The 20,314-nt window shown below is 47.5% G+C and overlaps 1 protein-coding gene across 10 annotated transcripts in view; it reads right to left on the minus strand.

The window, feature by feature from the left end:
* The window catches only part of LOC110516980 (chromatin remodeler ATRX), a 122,750-nt gene that overhangs the window by 78,322 nt on the left and 24,114 nt on the right, over positions 1-20,314 (minus strand). For 6 of the 10 annotated variants that reach the window (XM_090221168.1, XM_090221164.1, XM_090221166.1 and 3 more), the window contains 11 exons: positions 18,139-19,865; positions 15,678-15,744; positions 12,615-12,742; positions 12,301-12,489; positions 11,789-12,042; positions 10,543-10,728; positions 8,564-8,729; positions 6,912-7,021; positions 2,487-2,633; positions 1,876-2,053; positions 1,655-1,792 (listed from right to left, as the gene is read on the minus strand). In XM_090221168.1, the coding sequence (XP_090077294.1) occupies positions 1,655-1,792; positions 1,876-2,053; positions 2,487-2,633; positions 6,912-7,021; positions 8,564-8,729; positions 10,543-10,728; positions 11,789-12,042; positions 12,301-12,489; positions 12,615-12,742; positions 15,678-15,744; positions 18,139-19,865 (3,290 nt within the window). Of the gene's footprint in view, positions 1-1,654; positions 1,793-1,875; positions 2,054-2,486; positions 2,634-2,683; positions 2,834-6,911; positions 7,022-8,563; positions 8,730-10,542; positions 10,729-11,788; positions 12,043-12,300; positions 12,490-12,614; positions 12,743-15,677; positions 15,745-18,138; positions 19,866-20,314 lie in introns of those variants that run through there. The other 4 variants (XM_090221165.1, XM_090221167.1, XM_090221171.1 and 1 more) reach the window with 2 other exon arrangements.

Here is a 20,314-nt window from a genome sequence, read left to right on the forward strand (position 1 = left end):
AACTCACAACTCTATGTGAATTTAGAATTCTATAATTCACTGAAGGACCTTATAGAGATAAAGTTGAAGTCGGAAGTTTACATACACTTAGGTTGGAGTCATTAAAACTCATTTCTCAACCACTCCACAAATTTCTTGATAACAAACTATAGTTTTGGCAAGTCGGTAAGGACATCTACTTTCTGCATGACACAAGTCATTTTTTCCAACAATTGTTTACAGACAGATTATTTAACTTATAATTAATTCACTTTATCACAATTCCAGTGGGTCAGAAGTTTACATACACTAAGTTGACTGTTCCTTTCAACAGCTTGGAAAATTCCAGAAAATGTCATGGCTTTAGAAGCTTCTGATAGGCAAATTGACATCATTTGTGTCAATTGGAGGTGTACCTGTGGATGTATTTTAAGGCCTACCTTCAAACTCAGTGCCTCTTTGCTTGACATCATGGGAAAATTCAAAGAAATCAGCCAAGACCTCAGAAAAAAACATTGTAGACGTCCACAAGTCTGGGAGCAATTTCCAAACGCCTGAAGATACCACGATCATCTGTACAAACAATAGTACGCAAGTATAAACACCATGGGACCACGCAGCCGTCATACTGCTCAGGAAGGAGACACGTTCTCTCTCCTAGAGATGAATGTACGTTGGTGCGAAAGGTGCAAATCAATCCCAGATCAACCGCAAAGGACCTTGTGAAGATGCTGGAGGAAACAGGTACAAAAGTATCTATATCCACAGTAAAACGAGTCCTATATCGACAAACCTGAAAGGCCGCTCAGCAAGGAAGAAGCCACTGCTCCTAAACCGCCATAAAAAAAGCCAGACTACGGTTTGCAACTGCACATGGGGACAAAGATCATACTTTTTGGAGAAATGTCCTCTGGTCTGATAAAACATAAATAGAACTGTTTGGTCATAATGACCATCGTTATATTTGGAGGAAAAAGGGGGAGGCTTGCAAGCCGAAGAACACCATCCCAACCATGAAGCACGGGGGTGGCAGTATCATGTTGTGGGGGTGCTTTACTGCAGGAGGGACTGGTGCACTTCACAAAATAGATGGCAGAATGAGGATGGAAAATTATGTGGATATATTGAAGCAACCTCATAAGACATCAGTCAGGAAGTTCAAGCTTGGTCGCAAATTGGTCTTCCAAATGGACAATGAACCCAAGCATACTTCCAAAGTTGTGGCAAAATGGCTTAAGGACAACACTTGACTGGGCACGGGCACAGTCATGGGTGGACCTGGGAGGGCTTAGGCCCTCCACCAACCAAAGAGGATCTGCAGAGAAGAATGGGAGAAACTCCCCAAATACAGGTGTGCCAAGCTTGTAGCGTCATACCCAAGAATACTTGAGGCTGTAATCGCTGCCAACGATGCTTCAACAAAGTACTGAGTAAAGGGTCTGAACACTAAATGTACTTGTATTTTTCAGTTTTGTATTTTTTCATGAATTAGCAAAAATGTCTAAACCTGTTTTTGCTTAGTCATTATGTGTAGATTGATGGGGGGGGGGGGGGGGACTTTTTTAAAATCCATTTTAGAGAAAGGCTGTAATGTGTTAAAAGTCCAGGGGTCTGAATTATTTCCGAATGCCCTGTAGGCCAGCGGTCTGGATATAACAGGAAGTAACGGACATACACTCTATGAGGTTGTTCTGCAGCGGTGTGCCGGTGAGCACCACTCGCCGTCGGGTCTTGATGGAGTTCATGGCTTTAGAGATGGCCGACGCCTCGTTCTTCAAGATGTGGCCCTCATCACAGATCACAAAGTCTGGGCCTGGGGAGGGAGACAACACAGAGCAGAGAGAGTTGAGAAGAAACTGGATACAAGAAATAACCATGTGTGTGTCCTCTACCTACCTGGGTCAACCAGGGTCTTCTGGAAGGTCTCTTTGAGTTTCTTGCTCTTGATGTTTCTACCCTGTGTGAGGTTACGGTACATCTCATAGCCAATGATCATGATTCCTCCATCCTCCTGCCACTGCTGCAGAGCAGACGCTCTCTCCTGAGGACGCTTCACCGTGGCCAGCTCCGTCACCTAGTGACAGACAGCGTAAAGACACACAGACAGCGTAAAGACACACAGACAGCGTAAAGACACACAGACAGCGTAAAGACACACAGACAGCGTAAAGACACACAGACAGCGTAAAGACACACAGACAGCGTAAAGACACACAGACAGCGTAAAGACACACAGACAGCGTAAAGACACACAGAGAGCGTAAAGACACACAGACAGCGTAAAGACACACAGACAGCGTAAAGACACACAGACAGTGTAAAGACACACAGACAGCGTAAAGACACACAGAGAGCGTAAAGACACACAGAGAGCGTAAAGACACACAGACAGCGTAAAGACACACAGACAGCGTAAAGACACACAGACAGCGTAAAGACACACAGACAGCGTAAAGACACACAGACAGCGTAAAGACACACACAGGTATATCAGAGTAAGTGTGTACCTCTAAACTCTCCTCGTCCTTGAAGCCGTACTGCCACTTCTCAAACTCATTGAGCCAGTTGAGAACGGTGTTGAGAGGACAGACGATCAGAGCCGTGGAGAAGTCTAACTTTTCACACAGCAGTAGTGTGTGGAGTAAGGTTACCACCTAGTGATATAAACAGGGTTAGATACAGTATAGATATATACACATAGAGAGAGAAGTCTAACTTGTCACACAGCAGTAGTGTGCGGAGTAGGGTTACCACCTAGTGATATAAACAGGGTTAGATACAGTATAGATATATACACATAGAGAGAGAAGTCTAACTTGTCACACAGCAGTAGTGTGTGGAGTAGGGTTACCACCTAGTGATATAGACAGGGTTAGATACAGTATAGATATATACACATAGAGAGAGAAGTCTAACTTGTCACACAGCAGTAGTGTGTGGAGTAGGGTTACCATCTAGTGATATAGACAGGGTTAGATACAGTATAGATATATACACATAGAGAGAGAAGTCTAACTTGTCACACAGCAGTAGTGTGTGGAGTAGGGTTACCATCTAGTGATATAAACAGGGTTAGATACAGTATAGATATATACACAGAGAGAGAAGTCTAACTTGTCACACAGCAGTAGTGTGGAGTAGGGTTACCACCTAGTGATATAAACAGGGTAAGATACAGTATAGATACAGTGGGGCAAAAAAGTATTTAGTCAGCCACCAATTGTGCAAGTTCTCCCACTTAAAAAGATGAGAGAGGCCTGTAATTTTCATCATAGGTACACTTCAACTATGACAGACAAAATGAGGGAAAAAAAATCCAAAAAATCACATTGTAGGATTTCTAATGAATTTATTTGCAAATTATGGTGGAGAATAAGTATTTGGTCACCTACAAACAAGCAAGATTTCTGGCTCTCACAGACCTGTAACTTCTTCTTGAAGAGGCTCCTCTGTCCTCCACTCGTTACCTGTATTAATGGCACCTGTTTGAACTTGTTATCAGTATAAAAGACACCTGTCCACAACCTCAAACAGTCACACTCCAAACTCCACTATGGCCAAGACCAAAGAGCTGTCAAAGGACACCAGAAACAAAATTGTATACCTGCACCAGACTGGGAAGACTGAATCTGCAATAGGTAAGCAGCTTGGTTTGAAGAAATCAACTGTGGGAGCAATTATTAGGAAATGGAAGACATACAAGACCACTGATAATCTCCCTCGATCTGGGGCTCCACACAAGATCTCACCCCGTGGGGTCAAAATGATCACAAGAACGGTGAGCAAAAATCCCAGAACCACACAGGGAGACCTAGTGAATGACCTGCAGAGAGCTGGGACCAAAGTAACAAAGCCTACCATCAGTAACACACTACGCCGCCAGGGACTCAAATCCTGCAGTGCCAGACGTGTCCCCTGCTTAAGCCAGTACATGTCCAGGCCCGTCTGAAGTTTGCTAGAGAGCATTAGGATGATCCAGAAGAAGATTGGGAGAATGTCATATGGTCAGTTGAAACCAAAATATAACTTTTTGGTAAAAACTCAACTCGTCGTGTTTGGAGGACAAAGAATGCTGAGTTGCATCCAAAGAACACCATACCTACTGTGAAGCATGGGGGTGGAAACATCATGCTTTGGGGCTGTTTTTCTGCAAAGGGACCAGGACGACTGATCCGTGTAAAGGAAAGAATGAATGGGGCCATGTATCGTGAGATTTTGAGTGAAAACCTCCTTCCATCAGCAAGGGCATTGAAGATGAAACGTGGCTGGGTCTTTCAGCATGACAATGATCCCAAACACACCGCCCGGGCAACGAAGGAGTGGCTTCGTAAGAAGCATTTCAAGGTCCTGGAGTGGCCTAGCCAGTCTCCAGATCTCAACTCCATAGAAAATCTTTGGAGGGAGTTGAAAGTCCGTGTTGCCCAGTAACAGCCCCAAAACATCACTGCTCTAAAGGAGATCTGCATGGAGGAACAGGCCAAAATACCAGCAACAGTGTGTGAAAACCTTGTGAAGACTTACAGAAAATGTTTGACCTCTGTCATTGCCAACAAAGGGTATATAACAAGTGTTGAGATAAACTTTTGTTATTGACCAAATACTTATTTTCCACCATAATAAGCAAATAAATTCATTAAAAATCATACAATTTAGATTTTCTGGATTTTTTTTCTCATTTCGTCTGTAATAGTTGAAGTGTACCTATGATGAAAATTACAGGGCTCTCTCATCTTTCTAAGTGGGAGAACTTGCACAATTGGTGGCTGACTAAATACTTTTTTGCCCTACTGTATATACACAGAGAGAGAAGTCTAACTTGTCACACAGCAGTAGTGTGGAGTAGGGTTACCACCTAGTGATATAAACAGGGTTAGATACAGTATAGATATATACACATAGAGAGAGAAGTCTAACTTGTCACACAGCAGTAGTGTGCGGAGTAGGGTTACCACCTAGTGATATAAACAGGGTTAGATACAGTATAGATATATACACATAGAGAGAGAAGTCTAACTTGTCACACAGCAGTAGTGTGGAGTAGGGTTACCACCTAGTGGTCAAAGTACGTAATGAGGGTCAGATGAGATAAATGGTTGGGATTGGAGGGAAACATTATGCTCCTCCCACAACCCAGAAACATCCCGTTCTATAGGAAGACATCCGGCCAGAGACCCCAGTCCACCGGCCAGAGACCCCAGTCTACCACAGTCCACCGGCCAGAGACCCCAGTCCACCGGCCAGAGACCCCAGCAGTCTACCGGCCAGAGACCCCAGCAGTCTACCGGCCAGAGACCCCAGCAGTCTACCGGCCAGAGACCACAGTCCACCGGCCAGGGACCCCAGCAGTCCACCGGCCAGAGACCACAGTCCACCGGCCAGGGACCCCAGTCCACCGGCCAGGGACCCCAGTCCACCGGCCAGGGACCCCAGTCCACCGGCCAGGGACCCCAGCAGTCTACCGGCCGGAGACCCCAGTCCACCGGCCAGGGACCCCAGCAGTCTACCGGCCAGAAACCCCAGTCTACCACAGTCCACCGGCCAGAGACCCCAGTCTACCACAGTCCACCGGCCAGAGACCCCAGTCTACCACAGTCCACCGGCCAGAGACCCCAGTCTACCACAGTCCACCGGCCAGAGACCCCAGTCTACCACAGTCCACCGGCCAGAGACCCCAGTCTACCACAGTCCACCGGCCAGAGACCACAGTCCACCGGCCAGAGACCCCAGTCCACCGGCCAGAGACCACAGTCCACCGGCCAGAGACCACAGTCTACCACAGTCCACCGGCCAGAGACCACAGTCCACCGGCCAGAGACCCCAGTCTACCACAGTCCACCGGCCAGAGACCCCAGTCTACCACAGTCCACCGGCCAGAGACCCCAGTCTACCACAGTCCACCGGCCAGAGACCCCAGTCTACCACAGTCCACCGGCCAGAGACCCCAGTCTACCACAGTCTACCGGCTAGGGACCCCAGTCTACCACAGTCCACCGGCCAGAGACCCCAGTCTACCACAGTCCACCGGCCAGAGACCCCAGTCTACCACAGTCCACCGGCCAGAGACCACAGTCCACCGGCCAGAGAAACAGGTGTTGCGTCAGAATCAGAAATAGTTGGGTAACATTGATAAATAAGATGTTTTATTTACATAATAATGCTTATGTGAGATTTGTCATTCGGATGTCTTCTTTTGGATAATAATGTTGTAAGTTTGTAGTTATCCCTTCTTCTCTGCTAGGGCTTAGTCACTAGGGGCCCAGAGAGTGGAGAGGTCAGGCTTGTCTTCATATGTCAATGTATCTGTTAAACCATGTGATGCTATGAAGAATATCAGAAGAGGAGGACAGAATGGAGGCTCCTCTTCTTATGGGAATGTGTCTGTAACTATTGTATGTCCCCTCTGAGGTTGGCCTTATCTTGATCTAGTAAATGACCTAAGAGGCTCACTGTCTCAGTGAGCTTGTCCAGGAGGGAGTGTATTTGAGATGGGAGTATCAAGAATTGACAATTGATATATGCCATTGGATGAGGTAATGTTTTGGTCCTAAGTGGTACCAAGAACGAGATTAGAACCTTGTCAAAGAGAGCAAACTGAATGATAATTTATAGCTAATTCTGTCTGGCTATGGGATACTCCTCTCTCAAGTAAAGTCTTCCTTTGTAATGTTTCTAAGATCTGTTATTCGTCATGTGAGTTGAGATGGGTGTGTCTTGGCTATAAATGATACTAAGAACTGTTTTGTAAGCACTCTCAGAGAATTCATTTATAGACACTGAATTGATCTGAGAGTCAAACAGGGCTATGGTGAAGCTCATATATAATTAAAGATGGACTTTATGATATAACTCTGACTTGTGTGTGCTTTGCTCTCTCAATGTTTAGTAATACAGGAAATGACCACGACACAGGTAAAGGGATGAGTGGTACAGACCTGCAGTGTTTTTCCCAGGCCCATACAGTGAGCCAGGATACATCCAGAACCAGAGTTCTTGTTGGTTTTCTTCACCGACTCACAACAGCAGTCCCACATGAACTGGACCCCTAGAGAGACAGAAAGCTCAGACTACAGAAATCCTTCCATTGTTGGCAGCACTGAACCCATGAAGCATGGCATTGACTTGGTAAGTGAGTAAAATACGAACACCCTTGTTTTCACCATAAAAAATGAACATGATTAAAGACAAACATTGATACTACTACTAGAACAACTATTACTACTACTACTGTTACTACTTCTGCTACTACGACTGTTACTACTGATACTACTACTACTACTGTTTCTACTACTACTACAACAACTACTACTACTGCGACTGTTACTACTGATACTACCACTGCTGCTGCTACTACTACAACAACTACTACTACTGTTACTACTACTGTTAATACTAATACTGTTACTACTACTAATACTACTGTTACTACTACTGTTAATACTAATACTGTTACTACTACTGCGACTGTTACTACTGATACTACCACTGCTGTTACTACTACTACAACTACTACTGCTACTACTACTGATACTTACACTGTTTCTACTACTACTGTTACCGCTGCTACTACCACTGCTGCTGGATCTACTACTGCTACTACTACTGTTACTACTGCTACAACTGCTGCAACTGGTGCTGCTATTGCTATTTACTATTGTTACTACTGCTACTAATGTTACTACTACTGCTATTTACTATTGTTACTACTGCTACTACTACTATTACTACTGTTACTAATGTTACTACTACTGCTACTTACTATTGTTACTACTGCTACTACTACTATTATTACTGCTACTAATGTTACTACTACTGCTACTTACTATTGTTACTACTGCTACTACTACTATTACTACTGCTACTAATGTTACTACTACTGCTACTTACTATTGTTACTACTGCTACTACTACTATTACTACTGCTACTAATGTTACTACTACTGCTACTTACTATTGTTACTACTGCTACTACTACAACTATTGTTGCTACTGCTGCTACCACAACTGCTGCTGCTACTACTACTACTACTACTACAGTTACTACTACAGTTACTACTACTGCTGCTGCTACTACTACTGCTGTTACTACTACTGCTGTTACTACTACTACTACTGTTACTACTACTACTACTGATGTTACTACTACTACTACTACTACTACTACTACTACTATTGTTACTACTACTACTACTACTACTACTACTACTACTGTTACTACTACTACTACTGATGTTACTACTACTACTACTGTTACTACTACTACTACTACTACTACTGTAACTACTACTACTACTACTACTGTTACTACTACTACTACTACTACTGCTACTACTACTACTGTTACTACTACTACTACTACTACTACTACTACTGTTACCACTACCGTTACTATTACCGTTACTACTACTACTGTTACTACTACTACTGTTACTACTACTACTACTACTACTACTACTGTTACTACTACTGTTACTGTTACTACTACTACTACTGAGTAGTAGAGACCACAGACTCTACTGCTACTACTACTACTCCTACTATTCCACCTTCACCATGGGCTCCACTACTACAACAACATGTCTCTCACCGTCGACCTGGTGTGGTTTGAGCTTAGTGACCAGATTGCGGTGAACCTGCACCATGGGCTCCTTGGTCTCCTCGTCTACATCCAGCACCAGCTTGGTTGTTATTGGACAAGCCACGGCGGACGCCTCCTCCACCACGAGTACCTGGTCGGGAGGGACATATAGAGTCTAGTCTAAAAGCATTACAGTCTGCACATACAAATACATACATTTATTCTGCTGGTTGGGACAGGTTGTGTTCCTAGGAGTATAGGGCAGCTGGTTGGGACAGGTTATGTTCCTAGGAGTATAGGGCAGCTGAGAGACTGTTCTGCTGGTTGGGACAGGTTATGTTCCTAGGAGTATAGGGCAGCTGGGAGACTGTTCTGCTGGTTGGGACAGGTTTAGTTCCTAGGAGTATAGGGCAGCTGGTTGGGACAGGTTATGTTCCTAGGAGTATAGGGCAGCTGAGAGACTGTTCTGCTGGTTGGGACAGTTTGAGACAGGTTATGTTCCTAGAAGTATAGGGCAGCTGAGAGACTGTTCTGCTGGTTGGGACAGGTTGAGACAGGTTATGTTCCTAGGAGTATAGGGCAGCAGAGAGACTGTTCTGCTGGTTGGGACAGGTTATGTTCCAAGGAGTATAGGGAAGCTGGGAGACTGTGCTGCTGGTTGGGACAGGTTATGTTCCTAGGAGTATAGGGCAGCTGAGAGACTGTTCTGCTGGTTGGGACAGGTTATGTTCCTAGGAGTTTAGGGCAGCTGAGAGACTGTTCTGCTGGTTGGGACAGGTTATGTACCAAGGAGTATAGGGCAGCTGAGAGACTGTTCTGCTGGTTGGGACAGGTTGAGACAGGTTTAGTTCCTAGAAGTATAGGGCAGCTGAGAGACTGTGCTGCTGGTTGGGACAGGTTATGTTCCTAGGAGTATAGGGAAGCTGGGAGACTGTGCTGCTGGTTGGGACAGGTTATATTCCTAGGAGTATAGGGCAGCTGGGAGACTGTGCTGCTGGTTGGGACAGGTTATATTCCTAGGAGTTTAGGGCAGCTGGGAGACTGTGCTGCTGGTTGGGACAGGTTATGTTCCAAGGAGTATAGGGAAGCTGGGAGACTGTGCTGCTGGTTGGGACAGGTTATATTCCTAGGAGTATAGGGCAGCTGAGAGACTGTTCTGCTGGTTGGGACAGGTTTAGTTCCTAGCAGTATAGGGCAGCTGGTTGGGACAGGTTATGTTCCTAGGAGTATAGGGCAGCTGAGAGACTGTGCTGCTGGTTGGGACAGGTTATATTCCTAGGAGTATAGGGCAGCTGAGAGACTGTTCTGCTGGTTGGGACAGGTTATGTTCCTAGGAGTATAGGGCAGCTGGGAGACTGTTCTACTGGTTGGGACAGGTTGAGACAGGTTATGTTCCTAGGAGTATAGGGCAGCTGGTTGGGACAGGTTATGTTCCTAGGAGTATAGGGCAGCTGGGAGACTGTTCTGCTGGTTGGGACAGGTTTAGTTCCTAGGAGTATAGGGCAGCTGGTTGGGACAGGTTATGTTCCTAGGAGTATAGGGCAGCTGGGAGACTGTTCTGCTGGTTGGGACAGGTTTAGTTCCTAGGAGTATAGGGCAGCTGGTTGGGACAGGTTATGTTCCTAGGAGTATAGGGCAGCTGGTTGGGACAGGTTATGTTCCTAGCAGTATAGGGCAGCTGGTTGGGACAGGTTATGTTCCTAGGAGTATAGGGCATCTTCTAGTCCACAAGCATTCAAACCTTAATACTAAGGAAATGCTAAGCAACTTCCACTCTATTCAAAGAGCCCATTCAGTACATTGATGTGATCACCGTGGAAACATGGCATAGCTGGTACCATGCTCTTATCTGAACCACACATCCATCTGGCTCCTTAGCGAACCATCGGGCAGAAGGAGTAGTTGACTTATTGATAGACTGAGTCTAACTTCATTTCCATCCCATTAGCAGATGCCATGACAACAGCGCACAGACAGTTGACTTTTACCTCTCTGAGTTTCTCCCTGAGCTGCTCCCTCTCAGCGATGCGTCTCCTCCTCTCCTCCTCCTCCTTCAGGGCATCCCTCGTTTCCGTCCTCAGCTTGTCGTCCTTGAGGATTTTTCTGATCTTCTTCCTCTGTCCTTTAGGAGTGTCTCCATCCTCCTTCCCCGAGCCGTCCTCTCCTGACCCACTCTGGAGGAGAGAATGAGGGTTAACCTCTCAACTTCAACCTCCAGGGGTCAACTGACCAATCCAATCACACATTGTGGCCAATGATGTGGTAACAATCAAACATCGACAAATAAATGAATTCCAGACCAAATTCACAAATATAGAATTGAAAATCCTCTCCTTCCCTATACCTTGTCGTCAGATGAAGAATCCTGGGCCTCCACTCTAACCACTAGGCTATCCTGCCTCCCCTCCACTCTAACCACTAGGCTACCCTGCCACCCCTCCACTCTAACCACTAGGCTACCCTGCCACCCCTCCACTCTAACCACTAGGCTACCCTGCCGCCCCTCCACTCTAACCACTAGGCTACCCTGCCGCCCCTCCACTCTAACCACTAGGCTACCCTGCCGCCCCTCCACTCTAACCACTAGGCTACCCTGCCGCCCCTCCACTCTAACCACTAGGCTACCCTGCCGCCCCACCACTCTAACCACTAGGCTACCCTGCCGCCCCTCCACTCTAACCACTAGGCTACCCTGCCGCCCCTCCACTCTAACCACTAGGCTACCCTGCCGCCCCTCCACTCTAACCACTAGGCTACCCTGCCGCCCCTCCACTCTAACCACTAGGCTACCCTGCCTCCCCTCCACTCTAACCACTAGGCTACCATGCCGCCCCTCCACTCTAACCACTAGGCTACCCTGCCTCCCCTCCACTCTAACCACTAGGCTACCCTGCCTCCCCTCCACTCTAACCACTAGGCTACCCTGCTGCCCCTCCACTCTAACCACTAGCCTACCCTGCCGCCCCTCCACTCTAACCACTAGGCTACCCTGCCGCCCCTCCACTCTAACCACTAGGCCACCCTGCCTCCCCTCCACTCTAACCACTAGGCTACCCTGCCTCCCCTCCACTCTAACCACTAGGCTACCCTGCCGCCCCTCCACTCTAACCACTAGGCTACCCTGCCGCCCCTCCACTCTAACCACTAGGCTACCCTGCCGCCCCTCCACTCTAACCACTAGGCTACCCTGCCGCCCCTCCACTCTAACCACTAGGCTACCCTGCCTCCCTATACCTTGTCGTCAGATGAAGAATCCTGGGCCTTGATGCGGCGCCGTTTCTTCTTCTGGGCGTAGCTCCTCTCCTCCTTCTTCTTCTTCTTCTTCTTCTTGGAGGAGCGCGTGGTCCTCCTGTGTCTACTGCCTTCCTTCTCAGACTCCGACTCCTCCTCTGACGACGATTCCTTCTCACTGATCTCCTCACTAACTCCTGACTCACTGCTGCTAGCTGATTCCTTAAAGTCTGAGTCTGCTGAGTCATCACTACCCACTGGAGAGGTGGAGGGAGGAAGAGGGGAGGAGAAGAAAAGACAGGGAGAGGGGAGAAGGAGAAAGAAAGAGAAGAGAGGGAGAATGAGGAGGATAGAGAGAAAGGCGGGAGGTAGAGTTGATTGAAAACAGTCATCAGTTTGCAGAGTAGGACTTTCGTTCTGTTCCATAGGTGTTAATACACAGGCCTAGACAGACCAGGCCAGCTAGAGACCAGGCCAGCTAGAGACCAGGCCAGCCAGCCAGACAGCCCTCGTACCTTTCCGTCTGGTCCTCTTGGTCTCCTTCTTCTTCCCCTTGCTAGCTGGTTTCTCCTTCTCCTCTCCCGACTCCACTTTGTACAGCGTCAGTTTGTGGCGGAGCAGCCGGTGGCGACGCCCCACACTCGTCTTCACGTCCACATCAGAGCCAGATCCCCCTTCATCATCTTCATCATCATCGTCGTCGTCTGTTGAGGGGAACAAGCAGTTATTTCTACATCTAGTCTACTGACATAAACCATTAGTGGTGGAAAGAGGCACTGCAGAATCACTGTATCAACGAGTAAGAAATGAAAAAGTGAATGTAGCTCACCCTCCTCCTGCTCCTCTCCTCCCTTCCCCTTCTTCTGTTCCTTCTCTTCTCCGTCCTCGTCAGAGCTCTCCTCTGCTCCTGAAGAGTAGTTAGCCTTGATCTGGGCCAGCAGCATCTTCTTGGCAATTCTATTGAGGAAGAAATTTAAATCAATGTTATTTGTCACATGCTCCGAATAAAACAGGTGTAGTGAAATGCTTCCGGATTAGTGTCCTGCTCCTTGAAAGCGGCAGCTCTAGCCTTTAACCTCTTTGGGATATGGGGCAGTATTTTGATGTCTGGATGAAAAGCGTGCCCAAAGTAAACTGCCTGTTACTCAGGCCCAGAAGCTAGGATATGCATATAATTAGTCGATTTGGATAGAAAACACTGAAGTTTCGAAAACTGTAAAAATAAAGTCTGTGAGTATAACAGAACTGATATGGCAGGTGAAACCCCGAGGACAAACCATCCCCCCAAAAAATCTTCAGCCACCACTGTTTCCAATGAAAACAAAATTTCTATGTTTTGTGGGAGGCAAAAACCTCCCAGATTGCAGTCCCTAAGGCTTCCACTAGATGTCAACAGTCTTTAGAAAGAGTTTCAGGCTTGCTTGGAAAAATGAGTTCAAATTTGTAGTTTTTCTAAGTGGCTCCCATTTTGGCTGTAGTGTTTTCATGCGCGTGGATAAGAGTGCATGCTTTGTTGTTTATCTCCGGGAAAGACAATAACGATTCTCTGTCTTAAATTGTATCGTTTAGTTATGTATTAGGGTACCTGAGGTTTGATTATAAACGTTGGTAACGTTTGGGATTCATTTTGTATGCATTTTGAAGGAGGGAAACCGGTGGATTATTCAATGAAGCGCGCCAGCTAAACTGAGTTTTTGGGGATTGTTAGGGAAGATTCAGAATTTGTTGGTAACATATGTAAGATGTTTTATATTCATCAAATATGTGTAAGTTAATTCTCATCAGAATGGTATTTTTGTGTAATTCTGTGGTGAGGTTGCAGTTATCTGTTCTATGTCAAAACTAAGTTGCCTGGGCCGCTGAGAGGGGAGAGGTCAAAGTGTCATCATGTGTAAACATATCTTTCACTCTCTACCTTTCCCATAGTGGGGAAAGGAAGGTTGCAGTGTCTGGAATCATTCTATGCTCCCTCTTATGTTGTTTATATCTTAACCTATAGCCTCACCCTCCTCTCCGTGAGTTTGTCCAGGAGTTTGTATTTAGAGTGGGTTGTATCTAAATGACAATTTGATATATGCCTGTTGATTTGGAGGATTGGTTTATGGTTCTGGGGTTTGGGAAAGGAGACAAAGCTGAACGATGAATTATGTCTATGCTGTCTTATCCTGTGTGTGTGTCTTTACTATAAAGGACCTCATTTACAATGTGGAAGGGGCTCTCAGAGAATTCACTGAGAGACACTGAATTTATCTGAGAGTCACAGGGTTGTGATAGAGCTCATATAATTAAAGATGGACTTTGATAACTAACTCTGACTTGTGTGTGTGGTTTGCTCCCATGATTTGGTAAATAGAGGAAATTTCCACGACAGGATATCGAACAAAAGCACAATTTGCAATGTAGCTGGGACCTTTTGGAGTGCCAACAGAAGAATATCTTCAAAGGTAAGGCATTTATTTTATCGCTATTTCTGACTTTCGAGGCGCACCTGCCTGGTTGAAAAATGTTTTTAAATGCTTTGTGTGCGGGGCGCTGTCCTCAGATAATCACATGGTGTGCTATCGCCGTAAAGCCTTTTTGAAATCTGACACAGTGGCTGGATTAAAAAGAAGTTACATTTTCATGAATGTTAACAATTTCTGTAATTTAAATTTCGCGCTCTGCAATTTCACCGGATGTTGGCCATGTGGGACGCTACCGTCCCACCTGCACGTAAGAAGTTAATCCATGGCTTCTGGTTGGGATACGGTCACTGTGGGGACAACGTCGTCGATGCACTTATTGATGAAGTCGATGACTGAGGTGGTATACTCCTCAATCCCCATTGGATGAATCCTGGAAAACAGTCCTGTAGCGTAGCATTCGCGTCATCTGACCACTTCCGTATTGAGCGAGTCACTGGTACTCCCTGCTTTAGTTTTTGCTTGTAAGCAGGAATCAGAAGGATAAAATTGTGGTCATATTTGCCAAATGGAGGGCGGGGGAGAGCTTTGTATGTGGAGTAAAGGTGGTCAAGAGTTTAAAGTACCCAGCCAGCAGGAGTGCAGCATATTCTTGTTTGCTTAATCAACTCGTTGAGTGAGGTCTTAGTGCCAGCAGTGGTTTGTGGTGGTAAATAGACGGCTACGAAAAATATAGATTAAAACTTCTGGTAGATAGTGTGGTCTACAGCTTATCATGAGGTACTCTACCTCAGGCGAGCAATACTTTGAGACTTCATTAATATTAGACATCTTGCACCAGCTGTTGACAAATACACACCACCCTCGTCTTGCCGGGCTTAGTTATTCTGTCCTGCCGATGCACGGAAAACTCAGCCAACTGTATATTATCCAGCTCGTCGTTGAGCCACGACTCTGTGAAACATAAGATATTACAGTTTTGAATGTCCCGTTGGTAGGCTAGTCTTGAACGGAGCTCATCCAGTTTATTCTCCAGTGATTACACGTTGGCCAATAGGAAGGATGGTAGAGGAGGAGGTTAACCACTCGCAGACAAATTCTCACAAGGCACCCAGATCTCCACCCCCTGTACCTACATCTTTTCTTAACACGAGTTACGAGGATTTGGGCCGTTCTCAGAAAAGCAGTACATCCTTTACGTCGGACTCATTAAAAAGTCTTTGTCCAGTCGAGGAATGTGATCGCTGTTCTGATATCCAGAAGCTCATTTCGATCATAAGAGAAAGTAGCAGCAACATTATGTACAAAATAAGTTACAATGTGAAAAAACACAAAATAAAACAACTGGTTAGGAGCCCGTAAAACAGCAGCCATCCCGTAAGAAAGTAAAGGAAATAAGAAAAAGGATTGAAGGATGTTCGTCAGCTGGTTGAGAAGCATGCAGTTCAGGACATATTTGGTTTGTCTTGAATTAAAATACTTTTAAATACCTGTTCTCTGGATCATCATCGTCCTCCTCATCAGCCATCTGGGAAGCGTCATGGTTACCTTCATCTCCTTCAGACACACAGAGAAGGGTCAGGGGTTAGAGACCGTGTTTTCCCATAAGAGACGGACGTCAGTTAATCAGCTACATTTTCCACTTCAGATAAACTAGGATACTTTTCATTTAAAAGTCTTAGTTTGCCAGTCTGTCAGACCGTCTCCAGCTATATAGAATAATATGCATCTGCTAGCCATCTATTGATAGGATAGTCCTGTCCGTCACAAAGCGAGAGATGACACGTCCCGCCCCCAGGTAACACGTCCCGCCCCCAGGTAACATGTCCCGCCCCCAGGTAACACGTCCCGCCCCCAGGTACAATTTCTGCACACTGTGGTTGCAGTTTAATTTCCTTACAGAGCTGGTGAATTAGAATGTAACGTAAATGGTCATGACAAGTGAAAATCCACTTGGCCTAATTGTTTTCTGGCACATTTATTTTCTTTGTCCTGTTTCACATAGCAAGCCACGCGGAGTCACGGCGTTACGGTAGTCTGTTTACTGTGCTTTGACAACTGACCAGCAAGTGTTGACTATTATCAAAGGTAAAAGGTGTAGAACTGAATAAAGTTGATCTCCTATACGCCTTTGCCGTTTATAAATCATGCAACGTGGTTATATGTCCATGGTATTGCTAGGCTCGCCGCTAAACAGGCTCGCCGCTAAACAGCCTCTCGCTAGGCTCGCCGCTAAACAGGCTCGCCGCTAAACAGCCTCGCCGCTAAACAGCCCCCCGCCAGGCTCGCCGCTAAACAGCCCCCCGCCAGGCTCGCCGCTAAACAGCCCCCCGCCAGGCTCGCCGCTAAACAGCCCCCCGCCAGGCTCGCCGCTAAACAGCCCCCCGCCAGGCTCGCCGCTAAACAGCCCCCCGCCAGGCTCGCCGCTAAACAGCCCCTCGCCAGGCTCGCCGCTAAACAGCCCCTCGCCAGGCTCGCCGCTAAACAGCCCCTCGCCAGGCTCGCCGCTAAACAGCCCCCCGCCAGGCTCGCCGCTAAACAGCCCCCCGCCAGGCTCGCCGCTAAACAGCCCCCCGCCAGGCTCGCCGCTAAACAGCCCCCCGCCAGGCTCGCCGCTAAACAGCCTCTCGCCAGGCTCGCCGCTAAACAGCCCCTCGCTAGGCTCGCCGCTAAACAGCCCCCCGCCAGGCTCGCCGCTAAACAGCCCCCCGCCAGGCTCGCCGCTAAACAGCCCCCCGCCAGGCTCGCCGCTAAACAGCCCCCCGCCAGGCTCGCCGCTAAACAGCCCCCCGCCAGGCTCGCCGCTAAACAGCCCCTCGCCAGGCTCGCCGCTAAACAGCCTCTCGCTAGGCTCGCCGCTAAACCGCCCCCCGCCGGGCTCGCCGCTAAACAGCCCCTCGCCAGGCTCGCCGCTAAACAGCCCCCCGCCAGGCTCGCCGCTAAACAGCCTCTCGCTAGGCTCGCCGCTAAACAGCCTCTCGCTAGGCTCGCCGCTAAACAGCCTCTTGCCAGATTCACCATAAACAGCCTCTTGCCAGATTCACAATAAAGAGCCTCTTGCTAGGCGCGCCATTGAATTTGAGGTCAACACCCAAACATTTTAATGGATCCGGTTTTTCCCAGATATCAAAGCGGTCTCCTGATTAGGTTCATTGTTGTGGACATTTTTATTTTTTTTTATGATGTGGGCTACTTAATTTCTAATTTAATACATAGTTTAAAGAACAAACATTATTGGGCTAATTAATATCTTGTAGTAACACTTTAAAGACACTTAAACTCAAGAGAAGACAGGTTTAATTGAGTCGCATTTAGAAAATAATCCTGATCATATAGGCCCAGATCATATTCAAAACAACTAACAATAAGCTGAATTCATACAATTCATTTAAATTGTAGTCTTTCATTACCAGAGCTCTCTATCTCTGTTCCTGGAGAGCTACAGGCCTGTAGGTTCACACTCAAACCCTAATCTAGCGCAACTGACTAATAATGAACTGGTTGATAAACTGAATCCTGTTAGGTTACAACTGAGGTTCGAGTTACAACCTACAGGAGGGTATCTCTCGTGGAATAAAGGTTGGAGAGCCCTGTTCTACACAAAACCACAACTAATGTTTCCAATCTGGGAGGTAAACTCGATAAGGTATCAAATAATTTCACTGTCTATTTCGGATGGAATCTTCAGAAATAAACTCTTTGGCCAAAAAATGTCAAATCCTGGAGGTCAAGCCTCACACCCCAGGGGTCAAGCCTCACACCCCAGGGGTCAAGCCTCACAGCCCGGGGGTGCCTGGCTGGCTACTCTATGTACTTGTGGAAAACACTGCAGAGGCCAGGTGTTAAATCAGTGGAGTTTAGGTCGAGTTGTATTGACAACACAGTGTACCGTCTGCCTTGTAGAAACAGAGCGCTCAATATACCGCTTTCAGAAACAACAGCTCTACTCACCTGAGGACTGGTGGAAGGTTCCCCTCCCTGCTACCAACGTCTCCTCCACGATGGGTTTAATCTTCTGCTGGTCTCCACTCTCCTCTCCAGACCCTCCTCCCTCCTCCTCGTCATCAGACGATGAATCTTGCTGCTTGGCTCCTCTACTTCTGGCTTTGCGTTTGAGTTCGTACGACCGCCTCCGATCTCCGCCCTTGTTCTCCTTCTCCTCTCTTTCTTTCTTCACACGGCTGCTCCTCCGTTTCCCCGTCGCCAGTTTGCTGAGTCCATTCATCTCCTTCTCCAGGTCCGAGTCGGAGTTAGAGGAGCCGCCCGAGCCCTTCTTCTTGGATGTCTTTTTGGCAGAAGCTGTGGAGGACTTCTTCTTCTTCTTCGCGTCTTCGTCTGAGTCGGACTCTGAGTTGTCTGAATCGTCAGCTTTCAGTTTGCGTTTGGCCGCCAGCTTCTTGTCAGTCTTCACCTTGTCATTCTCCTCCTCCTCTCCATCTTTCTTGCTGAGTTTGAACAGGCACCTTTTGAAGCTCCTGTTGCCCTGGTTACCATCGGCGTCCTGATGCGCATCCTCGTCCGAGCTGTGTTCCGCCGCTGCAGTCTGGAGCAGGATGTCCAGAACCTCGTCAGAGTCCACTTCTTGTTTAGAAGGGTCAGCGGTCACCTTGGAGGAGGCATTTCTCTGCTGCTCCTCCTCCTCCTTCTCACATTCCTTCTCCGAGCTGCCTTTGGTTCTATTCTTCAGCCTGCTGGGACTCTTGCCCTCTGAGTCGCTGTTCTCCGGAGAGGATTCGGCCAGCTTGTTCTTCCCGTCCGGTGACTTCCTGAGGGGTGTGGTCTTTGTGCGGCTGGAGCGGCGGCTGTCCTCCTCAGAGCCCCCACCTTCCTCCACCTCCTCCTTACTCTTCTCCCTCCCTCCATCCTTACGCCTCTGCTTCCCTCCATCCTTACTCCTCTCCTTCCCTCCATCCTTACTCCTCTCCTTCCCTCCATCCTTACTCCTCTCCTTCCCTCCATCCTTACTCCTCTCCTTCTCATTACTCCTCTCCTTCTCCTTACTCCTCTCCTTCCCTCCATCCTTACTCTTAGACCTGGAGGTGCGTGTGGTAACCACTGGAACAGGCGTCAGCTTCACGATCAGGTTCTTCACCTTGGGCATGGCCTTCCCCTTATAGGTTTCAAGTGACTTCCTGTTTGAGCCGGCGGCGGGGCTCTCGGATTGGCTAGCAGCGGTGGTTTCCATGGCGTCGTTGCCGGGCGTTAACCCTGTGGAGTCCGCCAGACTCTCTACCATTTGGAAGAGCTCGTCAGGGACGGCCGGCCCGACGGACACAATGTCTTTATCCCGGTCACCCTCCTCCTCCTCTCCATCCTCCTCCTCTTCTTCTTCTTCTTCCTCCTCCCCCTCCACTTTCACTGCTGTCTGGTCTTTGGCCTGGCTGTCTGTCTCTGTGTCTGAGTGGTCCTGAGGCGCGGGGGCGGGGCTCCCCTCCATCTCTGCGTCCTCTGACAAGCCGCCATCCTCCTCTAGCTCCTCCCCATCCTCAGTGTCGACCTTTTTATCCTCTTCTGCCTCCTGTCCATCCTCAACCATGTCAATCTGATCGTGGCAATCATGGCCGTCGGTGTTGGAAACAGCATCCCCGTTCTGCATCCCCTGGTCCTGGGAAGTGAACTGTGACTCCAAGTCCTCCTCTAGGGCAGCATGGGCCTTCTTCAGATCAGCCAGAACAGACCTAGAGAGAGAGAGAGAGAGAGATAGATGGATGAATGGATAGATTAGGGAAAAGAACAGAATTGGGTTGCCTCACTTACAGTGCCTTGCGAAAGTATTCGGCCCCCTTGAACTTTGCGACCTTTTGCCACATTTCAGGCTTCAAACATAAAGATATAAAACTGTATTTTTAACTGTATTCTTGTGAAGAATCAACAACAAGTGGGACACAATCATGAAGTGGAACGACATTTATTGGATATTTCAAACTTTTTTAACAAATCAAAAACTGAAAAATTGGGCGTGCAAAATTATTCAGCCCCTTTACTTTCAGTGCAGCAAACTCTCTCCAGAAGTTCAGTGAGGATCTCTGAATGATCCAATGTTGACCTAAATGACTAATGATGATAAATACAATCCACCTGTGTGTAATCAAGTCTCCGTATAAATGCACCTGCACTGTGATAGTCT

This window comes from Oncorhynchus mykiss, chromosome 25 (genome assembly GCF_057628025.1).
Source record: "Oncorhynchus mykiss isolate SJ-2025 chromosome 25, ASM5762802v1, whole genome shotgun sequence".
In the NCBI taxonomy this organism is placed as follows: Eukaryota; Metazoa; Chordata; class Actinopteri; order Salmoniformes; family Salmonidae; genus Oncorhynchus; species Oncorhynchus mykiss.